Below are 17,356 nucleotides of genomic sequence, written 5' to 3'. Positions count from 1 at the left end.
TAATTTGATGTATATAACTTTTGATAATTTAAATAATATGTTTTGAAACTGAGTTTCATCAAGAGCACTTGTTTGCTATTCTTGAAATGGGTTTACAGTAATTACATTTACTGGATTGGATAGATTTTTATTCTTAAAAATTGAAACATTAACCAAACTTCTAAACTTTAGTTCAAAACATTAGATATAGGTTGACTATCCATTGTCCAAAAATGCTTAGGATCAGACATATTGTATTATGAATTTCAGATTTCTTATTTTTTATTTTGAAATAGTTGTACTTGCATATGTGTGCATAATCAGATATCTTGAAGATGGGACCTATGTCTAACTACAACATTCATTCATTTATGTTTTCTATACACCTTACACATTTAGCCTCAAGGTAATATTATAAATATTTTAACAGTACTATGCATGAAACACTGAACCATCAGAAAGCAAAGGTGCCATTATCTTAGCCACCCACGTAGACAACTTAGGATTTTGGACTATTTTGAATTTCCAAATAAGGAAGATCCACTTGTACTTCACATATACTAGTTTTCCTTGACACTGACCACATTTGCCAAAGATTACTGAAAGATAAGAAACGACATCCATCTAAGAAGGCAACATCCTCACTCCCACCCCACCCCACACCCGTCCAATCCACTCAAATGTTGAAACATTTAGAAGTCCAACAGCTACTAAATGTTGATAGGAACATCAGAAGCCAGAGGCAGAGGAATGTCTGAATGAATAGAACTGGTTACAGATTTGGAAATAGGGCATGGTTAGCTGGAAACCTAGATGGAAGTATTCCTCTCAGGGGCTGAAGGTGCACTGTTACATTTGGTTGCAAATCTATCACCGAATTTCCAATACTGATATCCACCTCTGTCATGTGTGGCTTATGAAAACATCTATTTATCTGTGCCTCTTCCCAAACGGCTCACAATCTATATTTAGCGTTGGTAATTAGAAGTCACATTGTTACCTAAATCATCTTCTCCTGGTAACTAAATTAAGCAATTTTTATCAGCATAGTTGGCTCAAAGTAATTTACTATTAACACAGCTCAGTGATAACTTTTAAAATTAGGTTGCATTGCTGAAATGTATGTTTGAGCCAAAAAGCATGCCATGATATTAGATCTACACTTTTACAGACTGACCAATGAATTTTTGAAGGCATATATGTCAGCAATTTTTAATATGTCTCTTAATTTGCTTTTAGGGAATATATTGAAATGTTTATGTTATAGGTTTTTGTATGTCTTAGTGGATTGTTACTGTTTTATTTTTATTTCGATGCTTAATTCCTTCGTTGTAAGTTTTCTTACTATTATCCTGTATGATTTAATGTGTTTGTACCCATGTCTAGGCATTGAATGTTTGCCTTTTTATTTAAACCACCCTGAGTCCCTCCAGGGAGAGAGGGCAGGCTAGAAATAAATTATTATTATTATTATTATTACTATTATTATTATTATTATTAGAGCTCCACCTCCAACAAATATTGGAGAATTCAGGCTAATGAATTATGAATCACCATTCTATGTTTCAATCCCAGTTTTGAAGAGTGCAAGGGAAGATCACGTGTAAAGGAAGGGATGTTCTGTATGACTGAATAACTTGCAACTTTGAAGGAAACCTTCAAATAAGCCCCAATTTTAATACAATACAGACAAGTCAATCAGACACAAGCTAGGAAGAGGGGGCATCCCAAACTGAAGAGGCAAGCTGACTCTTTCTGGTCCTCTTATCTGCATGCTCATCCATACAAACAAAAATGTGAAAGAAGGGGAAAGCAAACAGAAAGGATTTTGGCACATTATGCAAACATTACTAATATTTAATTAGAAAGACAGTGCTCACTACAGACATTTAGTGTGATCTCCGAACACACCCAACTGAAAAATAAATCTACGAAACAGATAATCAATCCAACAAGGAAGAAAGCTTTGCAAGGCCTGAGTTTAGCTAGTAGCTTTTGCTGATGGAAAAGGGGAGGGAGGATAAAATGTTTCAAGCAAGATGATAACGGATGCTAAACCATTTATTAGCATGCCGCTTTGGAAAGTTCTGCTATCTTATAGCAAAAACCTATTTATTTATTTATTATTTTATGTTTCAGTCTTTGCAGTGTAAACTTTTTTTCTTCTTTGCTTAGAATAAACATTTAAATAAATGTCACACTAGATGTTGAAAATATGTCCGGGGCTTCAAATGGAACATGAACGTACTCTAAAAGTGTTTTCTTAGGTACCTGATTTATACAAGTCTAGAGCTTGCCTAAACCAAGAACATAAAAAGGTATGCTATATTGTTGACTACAGAACACTGCAAAGTTTTATTGCCATTTAAACAAAGAAGCCATAACGGTTAAATGAGCTCAGGCAATAGGTTTCAGTATCATAAGGTGCCAGCTGTAAAGAGTTATGGCTAATTGAATATGGAACTCCTGCTTAATCAGATAACTGCTCTTCTATTTCCAAACAAAATGCCATTTCCATACTGTCTGAAAATGGCCTGTTTTATTGGTAACCAGAGAAAACAATATAAACTGTAAACAACATTAAGTACTCTGTTTACCCATTCCAGGCATTGAAGTAGCACGGGGCCCCGGATGTCTGGGTAGCACATTTGGCTGCGAGGCTGAGGCCGGCGTTCTCTCTGGAGGTCCACCAGGTGCCGAAATCTCTCTCTGCAGACCAGGAGATGCAGGGCTTGATGCTTTCGGAGAGCCCTGCTTTGGTGTTCCTGGGAGAGGGGGAGATACGTTGCCTCGCACGGGGGTCCGATGGCGAAGTTCTAGGAGAACATGCACATGATGGATTTAGCATTTAACATACCAAGAGGTTTTACATTCTGGCAATATTTTGAGTTCACTAATGCAACAGAAGTTACAGTGCAAAATATACTGAAGAGCACAACAGAATGTTCAGATATTAGCCAGCATGCCAACGCCTTAAATCAAGAAATATTTTTTTAAGATCTACAGAGATACTCGCAGGAACACCCCAGCAAGCAAAAGTCAAAAAGTGGCAGGCTAAAGCCCAGCACCTCAATCCATGGCTAATACTGAATGACAGACTCCCTTCTGGGCACACAGAAGACTGGGTGACTTGGAAGGCACTGAACAGACTACGGTCTGACACCACGAGATGCAGAGCCAACCTTAGGAAATGGGGCTACAAAGTGGAGTCCACGATATGCGAGTGTGGAGGAGAGCAAACCACAGACCACCTATTACAATGCAACCTGAGCCCTGCCACATGCACAATGGAGGTCTTTCTTGCAGCAACACCAGGGGCACTCCAAGTGGCCAGCTACTGGTCAAAGGACATTTAATATAATGCTAAATTTCTAAACTTTGCGTTTTTTTTAAATACATTACAACTGTATCCTTGGTTCCCTTCTGATACGATAAATAAATAACTTATTAGTTCTTCAAGCATTATCACACAATATTGTCACACAATGGCCATGGTAGTCTACGCTCTTGTTACATCTTGAATAGGCTACTGTCATGTGCTCTACATGGGGTTGCCTTTGAAAACTGTTTGGAAGCTTCAAATAGTCCAACGGGCAGCAGCCAGCCTACTCACCAGAGCGGCATAAAGAGAGAGGATATCCCTCCTGTTGCGCTAGCTCCACTGGTTGTCAGTCTGCTACTGAGCACAATTCAAAGTGCAAGCTTTAGCCTATAATGCCCTAAACAGTTCTGGCCCAGCTTACCTGTCCAAACGTATCTCCCCCTATGAACCTTCTCGAAGGTTAAGATTGTTCGGGGAGACCCTATTCTCAATCCCACTCCTCTCGCAGGCGCGACTAGTGGGGACAAGAGACAGGGCCTTCTCGGAAGTGGTCCCTTGACTTTGGAACTTCCTCCCCAGGGAAATTAAATCAGCTCCCTCTCTCCTGACCATCAGGAAGAAAGTTAAATCCTGATTGTGGGCCCAAGCATTTGCACAATGATTCCTAGTGCGACAATCATTTCTCAGTGCAATAATGAACAATAACAATTGGAATCGCTCCTGGAATATGCTTTTGGACTGTGTAAGTTTAAGTAATTTTTAAAGTGATATGTTTTAATTATATGATTTTAAAGTTAATGTTGATTTATTTTTATATGTATTCAAGGCATCGAATTGTGCTTCTGCTGTGAACCACCCTGAGTCCCCTTTGGGATGAGAAGGGCAGGATACAAATGTGGTAAATAAATAAATAAATAAAATGTTCAAGGTGGGATGGAAGGCACACTCATTCTCCTATAGTTCCCAGACAACTCAGTGCCATGGCCATTTATACCCATTGCAGACAATTTTAATTATTTCACAACACATTAGCATTTACTCTAGACCCAACTGCTTTTCCCAACAGGAAAATGTACAGTAGGAACTTACACTGCTTCATAACTAGATTTGTGCTGAGCAGAGGTGAACAGCAGTCTGCTCCAAAGATGTGCAAAAAAGAACCACCACCTAGTTAGTAATGAATTGTGTGCCATAAGAGAGGCTCAAGCCCAAAGGGAATTGGAGTCTTGTTAAATCCTTCTCACACACATAAAACTGCCTTCGACTCTGTGGGAATTTGCCATAGATAATGAGTACTGAAGTAGGCCTTAAGGTGCTATCAATATGCTGATGGTGCCGCTCTGATCTGACCTTGATCCTGTCATTTTTCCTGGTTGTGACTGGGAAACAGATCAGAGGAGTGACCCAATGGAAAGAAAATCAGGACCAGGGTAATGATTGTTTGGCAGACTCCAGCCTACAGCTCGTGCACGTACCTCTCACTGATGCACTGTGCAATCATTCAGATTCATAACCATGTCGGTATACCACTATGACTAGGATTTTCTCTGCTGGCAAGATTGTGGTCCTCTCTTTCTCACAGATCTGGACCTACAGTAATCACTCAATTTTGTAGCCTTCAGGTCTTTTTACATGATTTCTTTGAAGAAAATGTCAGCAATCTGGCACATGAGAAATGCTCAGGCTCCAGGGACCTGAGTAATTTCTACATCTGCTAGGACCCAATTCAAGCTGATGGTTTGAGCTACACTATATCAGATTTAGACATCTTAGCAATTTCTGTTTATTTTTTAGATTAATAGTATCTATGCATCATCTTCAAATAGCAAGACTGCATAGCATAGATCTGGGGAACCAGCAGCACTCCAAACTGTAGTCAGATACAACTTCCTACATCCCGGACCATTAGCCAATCTGATTCAGACAGGTAGCAAACGGAGTCCAATAACACTTTGAAGGCTACAGATTCCCAGCCCAGAGGCTAGGGGAAAAAAGCTAACAGCTACCTTTTCCACACTCAAACTGCTATTTAATCTTGGCTTTTTTCTTTTGCCAGAGACATAGATGATCATATAGGCACAGCCCAGGGATTGTGTTTTGTTAAATTCCAATTCCCATCTGCCTGGACCAGCATGGCCCATAGTCAGAGATGTAGCTAGCTATAGGATGATGGGGAAGATGCCTGCTTTTAAATCTATAGACAATTTAATACAGTTTTATCCATAGTTTTTTTTAAATGTGGTTTTATCTGATTTTTTTTTTTTTGCATTTTATTCTTCTTAGGCTCCCCAAGGTCATCCAGTGGGTCTCATGGCTGAATGGAGATTTGAAATATGGTCCCCTGGACTTCTAACCCAACACTCAAACCACACCACCATACTGCCTTTCTTAGCAGGCTCATTAGCAAACCTGTTTTAGCAGTCACGCCCACCATAAACACAAAAATAAATGCCTACAATTTGTTTGGATGCCATGGTCATAGATATACACAACCCCACCATATGCTACTGATGTCTTAATATGGAAGGAGCCAGGCTAGGTTCCTTGCTTTCCCCTTTGCCTAGTTTGATCCTACAAACATAGCATTGTAGATTCAGAGAGATGAAAGAGACTCCCAAGGACCATCCAGCCCTACCCCATTTGGCAATGCAAGAATACACAATCAAGACACTCCAGACAGATGGACATCCAGTCTCTGTTTCAAAACCCCTAGAGAAGGAGACTCCAATACACTCCAGTGAAGCACATCTCCCTGTCAAACAGTTTTTCCTGTCATAATTTTATTTCCTAATGTTTAGATGGAATCTCTTTTCTTACAGTAAGAATCCAGATGGTTTCTGGAGAGAAGAAAACAAGCTTACATTTTCAGCCTCACCTTTCAAGAGTCCCAGAGAGAATGGTAAATGAGAAAGAAGTGGGAGTCCCGCTGGAGGGCCAAGGCTGGAGGGCCAAAGACTTTCCACCTCTGCCTTGAGTCAATTGAGAAGCTCACCGTGTCTCCTCTTTGAAAGGAGAAATATTGAATATTCTTTCATGTCAGGCTTTTGGGAGAGCTTACACTCTCCCTTTTGCTGGGGACAACCGGTTAGGGGTCTATACCTACAGCAAACCTGTTAATTGCTGCTGTTGTTGGGCTGCTTCAACCCCACGTCCCACAACCAGCATAAGCTGTACAAAGCTTTAAAGCTTTCTGCCTACCACATCTACGGATGCTTCACACATACAATCTTCTCTCTTATTAAGCTACTGTTGGTACTAATAAATATAAACCTTTCATTCTCGACAAATGATTACTGATTCTATGAATTTGCTAAGAAAAAATGTCCTAATGTGCCAAGTAACTGGTCTACAACTAAATAATATATTTCAGGTCGGATCATGCCATCATCTGTCCTAAATTAAATGCCTGTTAAGGAACACAGATCCCATTTATGTTCGTCTTGCGTTCTTAAATATTCAAAACCTCATGGAATGAAAATTAAATGGTGTAAATACAATTTTTCCTCATGAAAAGCAGCAGTTTCACAGAGTTATTACCTTGGCCAGGTCTTGCAACTGCAGATGCTCCAGCAGATGGCGGTTCAGCATCCTGTCAATTATAATAATATTATAAAGTGTTTTGCTCTATGGTGTGCTTTACAGTAAATCAGTACAGAGATCAGATCCTACCTTTGCTTTCTTGGCTTCTGGATCAAACCTTTCAAGGATTAGCTTAGCAGCCTTATAGGTTTCTTTTTCCATTACTTCTTCAAGCTAAAATAAAAAAGTTTTATTGGTCAAGATATACCAAAATAGAGTTTAATTTCAATGCCTTTTTATCAGCATAAACTGAGATAAAGAAATATTGGAATAACTACACACAGTACATTACTGTTGCTGTTTGCAATGAAAATGAAATCTAACTTTTTAAAAAATCATTCCTACCCGCTAACGCACTAGTTGTACTGAACAGCTTTACTGCAAGGAAACACCAAATATTGCTAATTGTTTACATATAATGAGGAGAATAATTACATGCACCAACTTCAATAATAGAATGTGCAAAAATCTATCAGCCATCATTATTGGAAGTTATTAGACATGACAAGCAAATGACAGGCAATTCCTCAGATTTATTTCCTCATAGCACTTAATGCTATTAATTTAAAGAAGGTCGTTAGCCAAGTGCTTTACAGAATAAAGTCTCTGTGCCAATTAACTGCTGTCAGCATTGATTTTAGATTATTTATTAGCAGAAGCAATTAGCTTGCTGCAAATGCCATGAAAACTCACTAACTGGGAGAACAGCCATGGAATTTGCTCAAATGACTTTAAATGATAAAGCTCCGGGCTTTATGGCTAGAGTCAAACTGCCTTTCAGGGAAAAAAATAGAACATGTTGAGAATTTAAATAAAAAAATTACGGAGTACTATGCATACTTTCGGGATTGTAATTAAAGCACTTCATTATTATAGCATTTTATTTACAATGCACTCAAGTGGCTTTATAGCTAATACATGGGCTTAATTAAAAAAGTAATCACTTAGTAAAATATCATTTTAGCAGTTAATAGCCAGCATCAGAAGAAGTTTAACTATGAAAATTTGGGTTCTGAAGTTATGACAGATGACTAATATGTACAAGGAATATAATACACAGTGCATTTTGATGGGTCCCTCTCTTCAGGTTCTTCTCACTGTTAAGTTTCTCAGCTCCCATTAATACAGCCCCCCCCCCCCCCCCAACACACACACACACACACACACTTTCAAATGTGCGCCCACACACACTGCTTAACTATTACAGTTGAGAAACTTGGTTTTATTTCCCTCCTCCTTGTGTTCTGTGTGCATAGGAAGCACTAGAAGCCAACCTGTCTGACAGAGCCCGTGCCAGATTATTTGTAGTGCATTTCCCATCATTTCCAGCCACTGGCCATGATGGTTTGAGTTTAAAAGTGTGCATAAGAGCACAATATTGGAGGAGGCAACTGTTTAGTAATTCTTTCCTAGTGTGTGAAATAACTGAATCTTCTGTGTTTCATCTGCATACTAAACAGGAACAACGTACCTTAAAGTTGCATCACCCACAGATGCAAAATGTATGTATTAATACACCTCATTCAGTAGGAGAAACCAAACACCACTTCGACCGCTAACACAGGATGTCAATAACTATTTGAGGAGGATTTCCAAACTACAAGCAAAACTGGAGACATCTAAATCCCCCAAATAAAATTGTGAAGCAAATATTCGATTAAGATCCCCACTTCTTAAAAATCTCTGAAAGTCCATATCATGGGAGCATTGATAGGCAATCTGTACACAATGCTGCTTTTCGGGTGTTGCTAATGTATACTATAAGTGATACCCAGGTAATTGTGAGCAAATTCAAAAATGTAAAAAGGATTTCATCTCCTTGTTAGGACCAAAATACTGTGTTGAGGAACAAACAGATTTTTTATAAATGCTTTAGATTAACTAACCAAAATTCCTGTACAATAAATCTTAGCAATATTTGACCATCCAAGAAATAAAATGCTTAGGTGTTTTCAAGTTCTGCCATCTTTTGTATGGTTTCAAAATGTGGCAAGAAAAGAGATATAGTGTACTTTCAGAAAATCTTTTTTTCCAGTAGCAACATACAATTTTGCATCAAGGAGGGTCCACAAGATGTTTGGGAGTTGCAAAAACAGCCTTGAGGTCCATACGCAATCCATAAACCCAAGCTTTGTTTTACACTTTTGAGTAGGGGCTAAACATTTATGGTTCTCTAGGTCTTATTCTATCTCATTAGCCCCAGACAACACAGCAATGGTCAGGGATTGTGGTTGGTGGCCTCCAGCACCTGGAAAACCACGGGGGTGGGGGGGCAACTACAGATTCACCGCTTCTAGATGTTTTGAATTTAAGAGCGGGAAGTGTATTTCCCTTTTTCTGGGAAAGTAGAAATCCGGGGGAAAGGGAATGAATTATGTGCAATATTTATTTTCAGATCAAACCTAAACTTGTCTCACTGCTTCACTAACATAAAATGCTTCATTCATAACTTAGCTCTCATATTAAATGTTATGAAATGGCGTATTTGTGAAATGTAAAAATGTAAAAACCTTTGTATTGTATATGGAAAAGTCAATATACCCTATACTGCTAGGGTAGTCGCAAACAACTGCATCCTATACCACATATACGTTAGTATCTGCCACCAGAAAACGGGAGAAAAATGATTAGGCTGGCAGAATGTTTAGATGGCAAACATTAAATTATTACAAAGTATATTATGATCTGTAACAGTGAAGCCCCTCCAATGAACTGAAAGCCAATTTACACTGCCCAAGAATACAAAAGGCACAGCCCTTCAGATCACTGGACCCAGAAAATCCACACTGGTAGCATAAACAAGCCTTTGCAAAGTAGTGCTCCCAAATGTTTTAGATTGCTTTTCAGCCCTAGCCAGCATAAGCAATGAGGACAGATCATGGGAGGTAACATGCAAACCCCGTGAAAAAAGTCACTCTAAACTGAAAACATCATGGCAAACCACATGGGGACAAAAGGCTCTCTACCTCTCCCACAACTGTTGAGAGGTAAAAGTAGATACAGCAAGAAGGGTGATCTTATGAGTATCAGTATGCAGAGTTTAATGCATTCCTCTCAGTAGCTGATCTGCCTTTGCAAGTTAGAGGTGAAACAAGGATATGGATTCTCACTTCTGTCTCTCCTTCTATACTGAACTGCACTAACTGGCAATGATGTTCTCAGTTAAAGCTCAAAACAGAAGTGTGCCGTTTAAATTAGTTTCTACTTCATTGTAGTCCAACAGAGAATTATGGCTATAGCCACTATCTAAATGATAGATAGACTGACAAAACTTTCATATTCCCAGAGAGACATTAAAAGTCATATGAAGTCAGTTGTTTACTATTACGACTGCAAAAACAGAATTCCAAGGTGGCTTTAAATGTTGTTCCAAACCAACTTCATGGCCTAATTTCAAACTAAAAGCTAACTCTGGTTAATGTGATATTGGTCAAAAGCTGTGTAAGATACACACTATTGTCAAAACTGAACAAGCCTGGTGAGTGGGTGAGAATTCGTAACAAAATGGTGTGTACAGTATTCTTAATTTCTTAACTAACTCTTGTTGATGCAAATGGTTTTCTTACTGTAGTTTAGAAATGCATCAAAATAAAATGTAGCCAGTTACTCCTCAACTAACAATTTAGTTTATAATGAATTCATTTTAAGGGTTTCTTCATGGAAAGGAGCAATATCTAGGGGAAACTTCCCAATTCCGGAGACCAGAATTTCCATGAATGGGGAAAATGGACCCTGGATACCTCCAATTCAACAGGAGCTCTGTTCTTTGCTGTGGTTTTAAACATTCAGGCAGTTTCTGGATTATGGTGATCCAAGGTGGTTCTGTCATGGAGGTTTTTTGATAAGATATGTTCAGAAAGTGTTTACCCATACCTTCCTTTGAGACTGAGGGAGCTGTGACTTGCCTAAAGTCAACTAGTGGGTTTCCATTCCTGGAAATCTGAACCCTGGTCTCCAGAGTCATAGTTCAATCTCCAAACCACTACCACATGTTGGCTCATTAACTCTATTTAGCAGTGGCAAAAAAAGCTTCATTTCTCATCCCCATCCCAAATTTCAGCCATGCTAGATTTTGGCAGCAAAAACACACACTGTTATATAGAACAAGGCACAGAGAGGACACATGCCGTATTGCCTGGATCTAAGGCCAGTTGTACTTCCAATTCAAATTTAAAGGTTCAAGACTCTACACACACCTTATTCCTAAAAGAAAAAGCAGGGATTTTTTTTCTCCAGGGAGTGGAGGTGGAGAAATTGCTAAAAACTGCGTCTCTCGCAATTCGAGTTGAAATTCAATGACTGCAAATCTCAGACCAACTAGTGTGGGGACTGAGCTTGCACTGACTATACATTTGACATCCTTGAATGGCTGTCATTAATAGTTTTGACAGTACAGAATGAAGGAGGCTAGCCGAAAAGAATGATCATATACATGGCACATACTCCTAATGGAAGGGATGGTGAAGATCACTGAACACAATCTGATGCTGAACTTAACGGTCTCTGTGCCAAAGCCATGGTACAACATTTACATACAGAAGAAGATCTTTTCTTCGAGTAACTAGCATGTGGAAGATAGGTTTCTGGAAACTTAAACCTACACAAGAAAGGTCAAGAAAATTCATTGGCTCAAAAACAGTATTTCCCTTGACCTTTTTAGCTTATCCTCATCCTGCTAAGTTACTAAGAACATTTCCACAAAACATTTTTGCCCTTTCAAAGCTCCTTATCAAAAGACTAAACTAATTGTTTTCTCTAATACGTTTAAAAGGCCATACAAGAACAAGTCAGCCCACACAACACACCACATTCCTTTCAGATTTCTCAGTCAATACGATCAGAATCACAAAAACTGCTCATCTAATGAAGTTCACCCAACCCGTTTTTACAGTGTGTTTTGCATGTTCCCACAAAACTTATTTCTCTGAGCCCTGCCTTAGATATCTTGCAGAGTATAATGTAGCTATTAGGAAACTATTATCATCTTCTACCCACTCCACTGTTCCTAGTTGCATGTGGAGAGGTTAAGGATCTGAACCTCTATAGATGTGGAATGTTCCTCACAGTTCCTATTCTTTCAAGGTATTTTCTCAGATTCTGTGTTATCTGACTGAAAATGAGAACACCGCTTTACAGGTTTCATTTTTGTGGATTTGAATATTCACAATTTGATTAATGTGTTCTCTTTAGGACCCTCTACATCCTCCAATGTGACTCTATGCTCAGCCTCTTCCAGGGATTGATCCATATATATGTGCCAGCTCTGCCTGTTTCTCTGGGGATTCCATCATGAAGCTAAAAGTAATGTCTCAAATTTGGTGTTGCTATGGGCTTTCAAGGTATTTCAACTTGACCCTGAGGTTAACCTATCATGGGATTTTCTGGGGCTGACAGTATATGACTAACCCAAAGTCATCCGGTGGGTTTTTATGGCTGAGCAGGAAATCGAATCCTGGTCTCCAGAGTCCTCATCCAATGCTCAATCCATTACATCACATCACTTATATGTAGACACTTGCCATAATCCATCTGTACTGGTCAGGAGCCCAATACTTGTTGTTGTTGTTCATTCGTTCAGTCGTCTCCGACTCTTCGTGACCTCATGGACCAGCCTACGCCAGAGCTCCCTGTCGGCCGTCACCACCCCCAGCTCCCTCAAGGTCAGTCCAGTCACTTCAAGGATGCCATCCATCCATCTTGCCCTTGGTCGGCCCCTCTTCCTTTTGCGCCCAATACTTAACAGAAGGGTTTTCCCATTATGAACTTGCCCACTTCCTGAGATCAACACTTATGGCCTTCCACAAGCCATAAGAAATGTGGAAGGAAATGACAAATGAGAGGTTTCCATTTCCTCTATGGCAGTGGTTCTCAACCTGTGAGTCCCCAGATGTTCTTACCTTCAACTCCCAGTAATCCTAACAACTGGTAAGCCGGCTGGAATTTCTGGAAGTTGTAGGCCAAAACACCTGGGGACCCACAGGTGCTCTATGACAAGATGTGGGGAAATCAGACTGGCAGCTCTTGGGAACACATTCCACCCTCTGTAGAAACAGTTTAACTGTCCTCAAGCTGGTTTTTACAGTCTTACCCCATAAGTATCAACAAAGCAAGCCTTGCTACAGTGGTTCCTTAATTCATAAATTTATTATTTAATCTATTTTTTATAATGGGACCTTTCAGGGGACACATCTGATCAGGAAATATGCACCTCACTCGACATACTCTTATAACATATTATGAACTTACAGTTCAATATCAAATTCACAGCATCTGATTGTTATTTAGGGGAATTCTCATTCTCCCTGCAATATCCATTTGGCCTGACACATAACATACAGCAATGGTAAAAGGCATGTCTAAAGGCAGCATTAAAAAGACATTTCTAAGTCTTCGTAAAAGCTCTGCCAAAGCCAGGATTTTTGCATGGATTTTAATATTTAAAAAGCACCAAGTACACGCAAAACAGTTCCAGGGTACCACAATCAAAATCCTCCTCTCTTTGGTAGCTTAAATAGCACAGGAACTCAGAAGATACCTGAATGTGATGCAGGTGTGTTAAAGCAAGAGGAAGATTTCCCTACTATTTGGTATGCATGTTTGCTCGTATTAATGCATACCCTTTAATAATCAGATATTGCTGATACGCATCTAATGCCACCATTTAAAAAAACACTGCAAATTCTGTCTACAGCATTATAGGCTCACTGTATAGCTATATGGGCATGGCATCTAAACTGTTTAATTAACAGTTACACTAACAGCACAGGAATATAACCACAGTTTTAACCTGCTAAGGCTCAGTAGTTTTGTTAAGCTCTATTGATACCTTAAACTTCAGCTTCATATTTCTTTTCAAAAATAAATTCAGTTAAGCAAGGAAAAAATACATTCACGCAGTAGCACATGAATTTTTCCAATTTGCTCTCTCCTTTACAATTGCTCCCTCCTGCAAAAAACACACTTGTATGCTTTCACACAACTTTCATGATTTCTGAACAGTTATACTACATCCATGAATTCTTGCTATTGCTTTATTCTTTATTAGGCTAGCTACAAAGAGGTAAGGCTATGACACAAAAAAACTTAAGCTGTGAACCATTTTTGGACAGATGAAACCTTGTTAGGGCTCAACTGAGGACTGTCACTATTTGGCAATTGTAACCCTAATTTCTACATTAGATTCACCAGTGTCTATTAATTTTTCTGTGCTATTTTGCTATGCTAAGTTTAAGTTTCTATTTGACCATAAACTTTTACTTTCTATCCTTTATTCTACCTATGTTCACATTACTCAGTCATGTTCACATATCCTGCCTTTTAAAAAAATACTGTATAAAATTGCATAATGATCTTAATGGAATGGTATTCCTTGCCAATTAACAGGAATGCTATAAAAGCAAATGTGAATATTAATAATACTTTGGCCAATACATCTGTGAATCCAGCTGTATACAAAGGCTAAAGAGCAAATTCTGGTGTCAGGAAAATGCCTGTATCGATAAAGTTACGTGTTCCTTCTCCTCCAGCTAACCTATGCCATACAATACTGTGATATAAAAAAATTAGAGAAGAAATTGATCTTAGGAGAAGAAAAAAAATAAATGATCACTAACATTTGGATTCAGACACCCTGCCAACCTTTCTGGAACTGTCTGAAATGTATTAATAATTCCTTACCCTCATTGTAGAGAACATAAAACCTTATGTTCTGTATTTTTGTACATACAGACCACTGTTGAAGGCAAGGGCTAGGCTACTAATGCACTAAAGTTGAACTGAAACCACTTTTAGGAAGTTTCCTTAGAAACCAAAACTATCGATGGTGGCAGTCATGCCAGCAAGTGGGGGAGATGCCATAAGAAACATGGCCTTCCTGCAGAAAAAAAACATTTTTCTCTTTTCTCTTCCCTCCCTTTCCCCCTTTTATGATGTGTCATTTTAAACTGGAGATTTTAACGTGTACTTTTTGAGGCATTTTTTGATTGAGGATTAACACAAAAATAAAATTAATTTAATAACTTATTTCAAGTGAAGCTTGGGGTCTAGCAGTTATATTCCAAGACTTACTGTCATAATAAATAAACCCTGTCATCACCTCCTCATAATACTATGCCTAGCTAGTCTTGCTGGGGAATATAATGTAAATGGAATAATCAAATAGTGCTCAAACAGTATGACATGACAAGGTCATTGTATCCAAAGTAAATATTGATGAAATATATAAATAAAATATGCACTTACTATTTTTTTCTTCTGGGATTTTAGGTCTTCCAAGGCATCATCTAAAAAAGATTTAAATTAATGTAAAAAGTCACATATATCTAATATACACTGATGATAAAACATCCACACTGAGCATTTGAATACGGGATATTGGTCTAAGTTTCAATAGAACATTAACTATATCTCTGTCTTTTGGCTAATTAATGAGAGACTTCTGTAAGACCCATTACCTTTCACAATCAACTTACCATTTTATTGCAACCTAGTGTAATGAATTATGAAGGCCCTTAAAAAATTTTATGCAACACTTTATCAATCAAGCTGCTATTAGAATTAAAATTGTTTGACCTATTGTAAGAGTTTCAACGGACAAGGCAAAAAAAATGAGGTGAAGTTGCTGATACAGACATGACACTTCATAAAAAATGTATTAAGCTAAATTTAAACAATGCTCTAAGCTTTAAAGTGTTAAAAATCAATCCCCAAATTAGCAAGTGTTATCAGAGATTCAATCTTGTAAGGCTTGTGGGATCATAAATCTTGCTTTATTCAAGAAATGACTTCTAGTCAGAAAGTCATTCCATTATAGCGCAAGAAAAGGGGCACTATTATGTTATATAAAAGTGTCATCGCATCTTAGCTCAACCTCTTGGAAAGGAAAGAAATTTGGAGTGTAATTTTTAAATCTCAGATCTTTCATGAAGTCAGTGCAATTGGTTTTAAATTTTAGACTACTTTAATAAAGGAAGCCATTGCCAAAATAGCAATATCAGTTCTATTATAAGCACGTCAGATGGGAAGGCCTTGTATCACATCTGTAAAAGGCCTAGAACACAAATTGTACTACTTAAAAGCTAAATTGTTTATTAACATTGTTTGAGGAGAAGGAAACCTTCTTGCATACCATGTTTATGCCAGAGGCATCGCATTATTCAACCTATCAAATAAGTACAATTTGTTAGAGAGTATTTAAAGGCAATGGACTGGTTAGAAACAGAGTGAATTAATGTAGCACAGTGATTAGTCAGTGAAGGAACTGGAAAGTTACACTCCACTTTGTCAAGAAATGTACTAGGTCAACTTGAGGAAACTCACTAGGTCAGCTTAGGTAAATCCCTATCTTATTTGGCTACAGTAAGGACAGAAGTGATACCCCAATATACACTGCTTCCAATGACTTGGGAGGAAGGGATTAGTGAATCAAAACTTCCTTTTTAAGATTTATAACATTCTGACTATTAATCACCAGCATGAAGGATAAATTGCAAGAAACAGCTTTCAAAACATGAATTCAAGTTCCCCTTTATAGTAAACCATCCACTCAGGGTAGATTTGCATCCAAAATAAAAGACAGCCTGTGATGATTTAATCTGCCCTATTAAAATGAGCAAGAAAGAATGCTAAACTAAAGGGATGGAAATCTTCAACAGGCCAAACCGAGGTGGTCTCTGCAAATTCCAGGCTCTGCTCAACTTCAAAAAAATTTATATATCCAGAGAGCTGCAAAATGTACAGTTAAACTGTATAGTTGGTCCTCCACACTTGTGATTTGTGTTTCATAGATTTCATTATTTGTAGCTACCGCTAAAAAAAATCTCCTTGCCTTTCAATCTGATGTCACTTCCAACAGTGCCGGCTGGATTTTAAAACCACTTTCCAGCCCATCAATTTCTTTGCTCCAATCCTCTTCTTCCAATTCCTTTCCTGGTTTTCCAAAATAACCAGTCAAATTTTAAATTCCTTCGCAACCCATCAGAAAAGAATGTCCACTCATTTTCTCCCCAATCCTCTCCTGTCCTTCCAAAACAACCAATAAGGTGTAATTCTTTTCCAACCCATTGAGTTTCTCGCTCACCTGCTCTTCTTCCTAATTCTCTTCTATATTCCAAGATTTTAAACTCTTTTCCAACCCACCAATCTCCTCAATCCTCTTCCTACTAATCCTCTATTCTCAACGTTCTGTCTCCTCAGACAAGATTTAAATCTCTTACCAACTCATCAACCTCTGTTGGAAGGTACTGTTGAAAGGATAGATGGAGAGGAGTGAAGTGCAATGTGGAGACCAAGGGGTTCACAGGAGTTTTCAAATCATGCAAGGCAGCATGATTTGAAGTCTGGAAGGAAAGAAGAGGATTGGGAGGAATAGGAGTGGGGGGAAAAAACTGATTGGTTGGAAAGAGGGTTAAAATCTGACTAGTACTGCTGCAAGGATAGCAGATTGTGAGGAAGAGGAGTGCTTGCCTCTTGGAAGGA

General features: G+C 38.5%; 1 protein-coding gene across 6 annotated transcripts in view; it reads right to left on the bottom strand.

Moving 5' to 3' along the window:
- Positions 1 to 17,356, bottom strand: part of LNPK (lunapark, ER junction formation factor) — a 54,185-nt gene that overhangs the window by 10,881 nt on the left and 25,948 nt on the right. For all 6 annotated transcript variants that reach the window (XM_060779451.2, XM_067471398.1, XM_067471404.1 and 3 more), the window contains exons 6-9: positions 15,122 to 15,162; positions 6,971 to 7,054; positions 6,839 to 6,890; positions 2,577 to 2,795 (exon numbers count right to left, since the gene is read on the bottom strand). In XM_060779451.2, coding sequence (XP_060635434.2) covers positions 2,577 to 2,795; positions 6,839 to 6,890; positions 6,971 to 7,054; positions 15,122 to 15,162 — 396 coding nt within the window. The remainder of the gene's footprint in view (positions 1 to 2,576; positions 2,796 to 6,838; positions 6,891 to 6,970; positions 7,055 to 15,121; positions 15,163 to 17,356) is intronic.

The sequence above is a fragment of the Anolis sagrei genome, chromosome 1 (genome assembly GCF_037176765.1).
Source record: "Anolis sagrei isolate rAnoSag1 chromosome 1, rAnoSag1.mat, whole genome shotgun sequence".
NCBI classification, from domain to species: Eukaryota; Metazoa; Chordata; class Lepidosauria; order Squamata; family Dactyloidae; genus Anolis; species Anolis sagrei.
The sequence above is the reverse complement of the archived record's forward strand: the minus strand, read 5'-3'. Positions and strand labels throughout refer to the sequence as shown.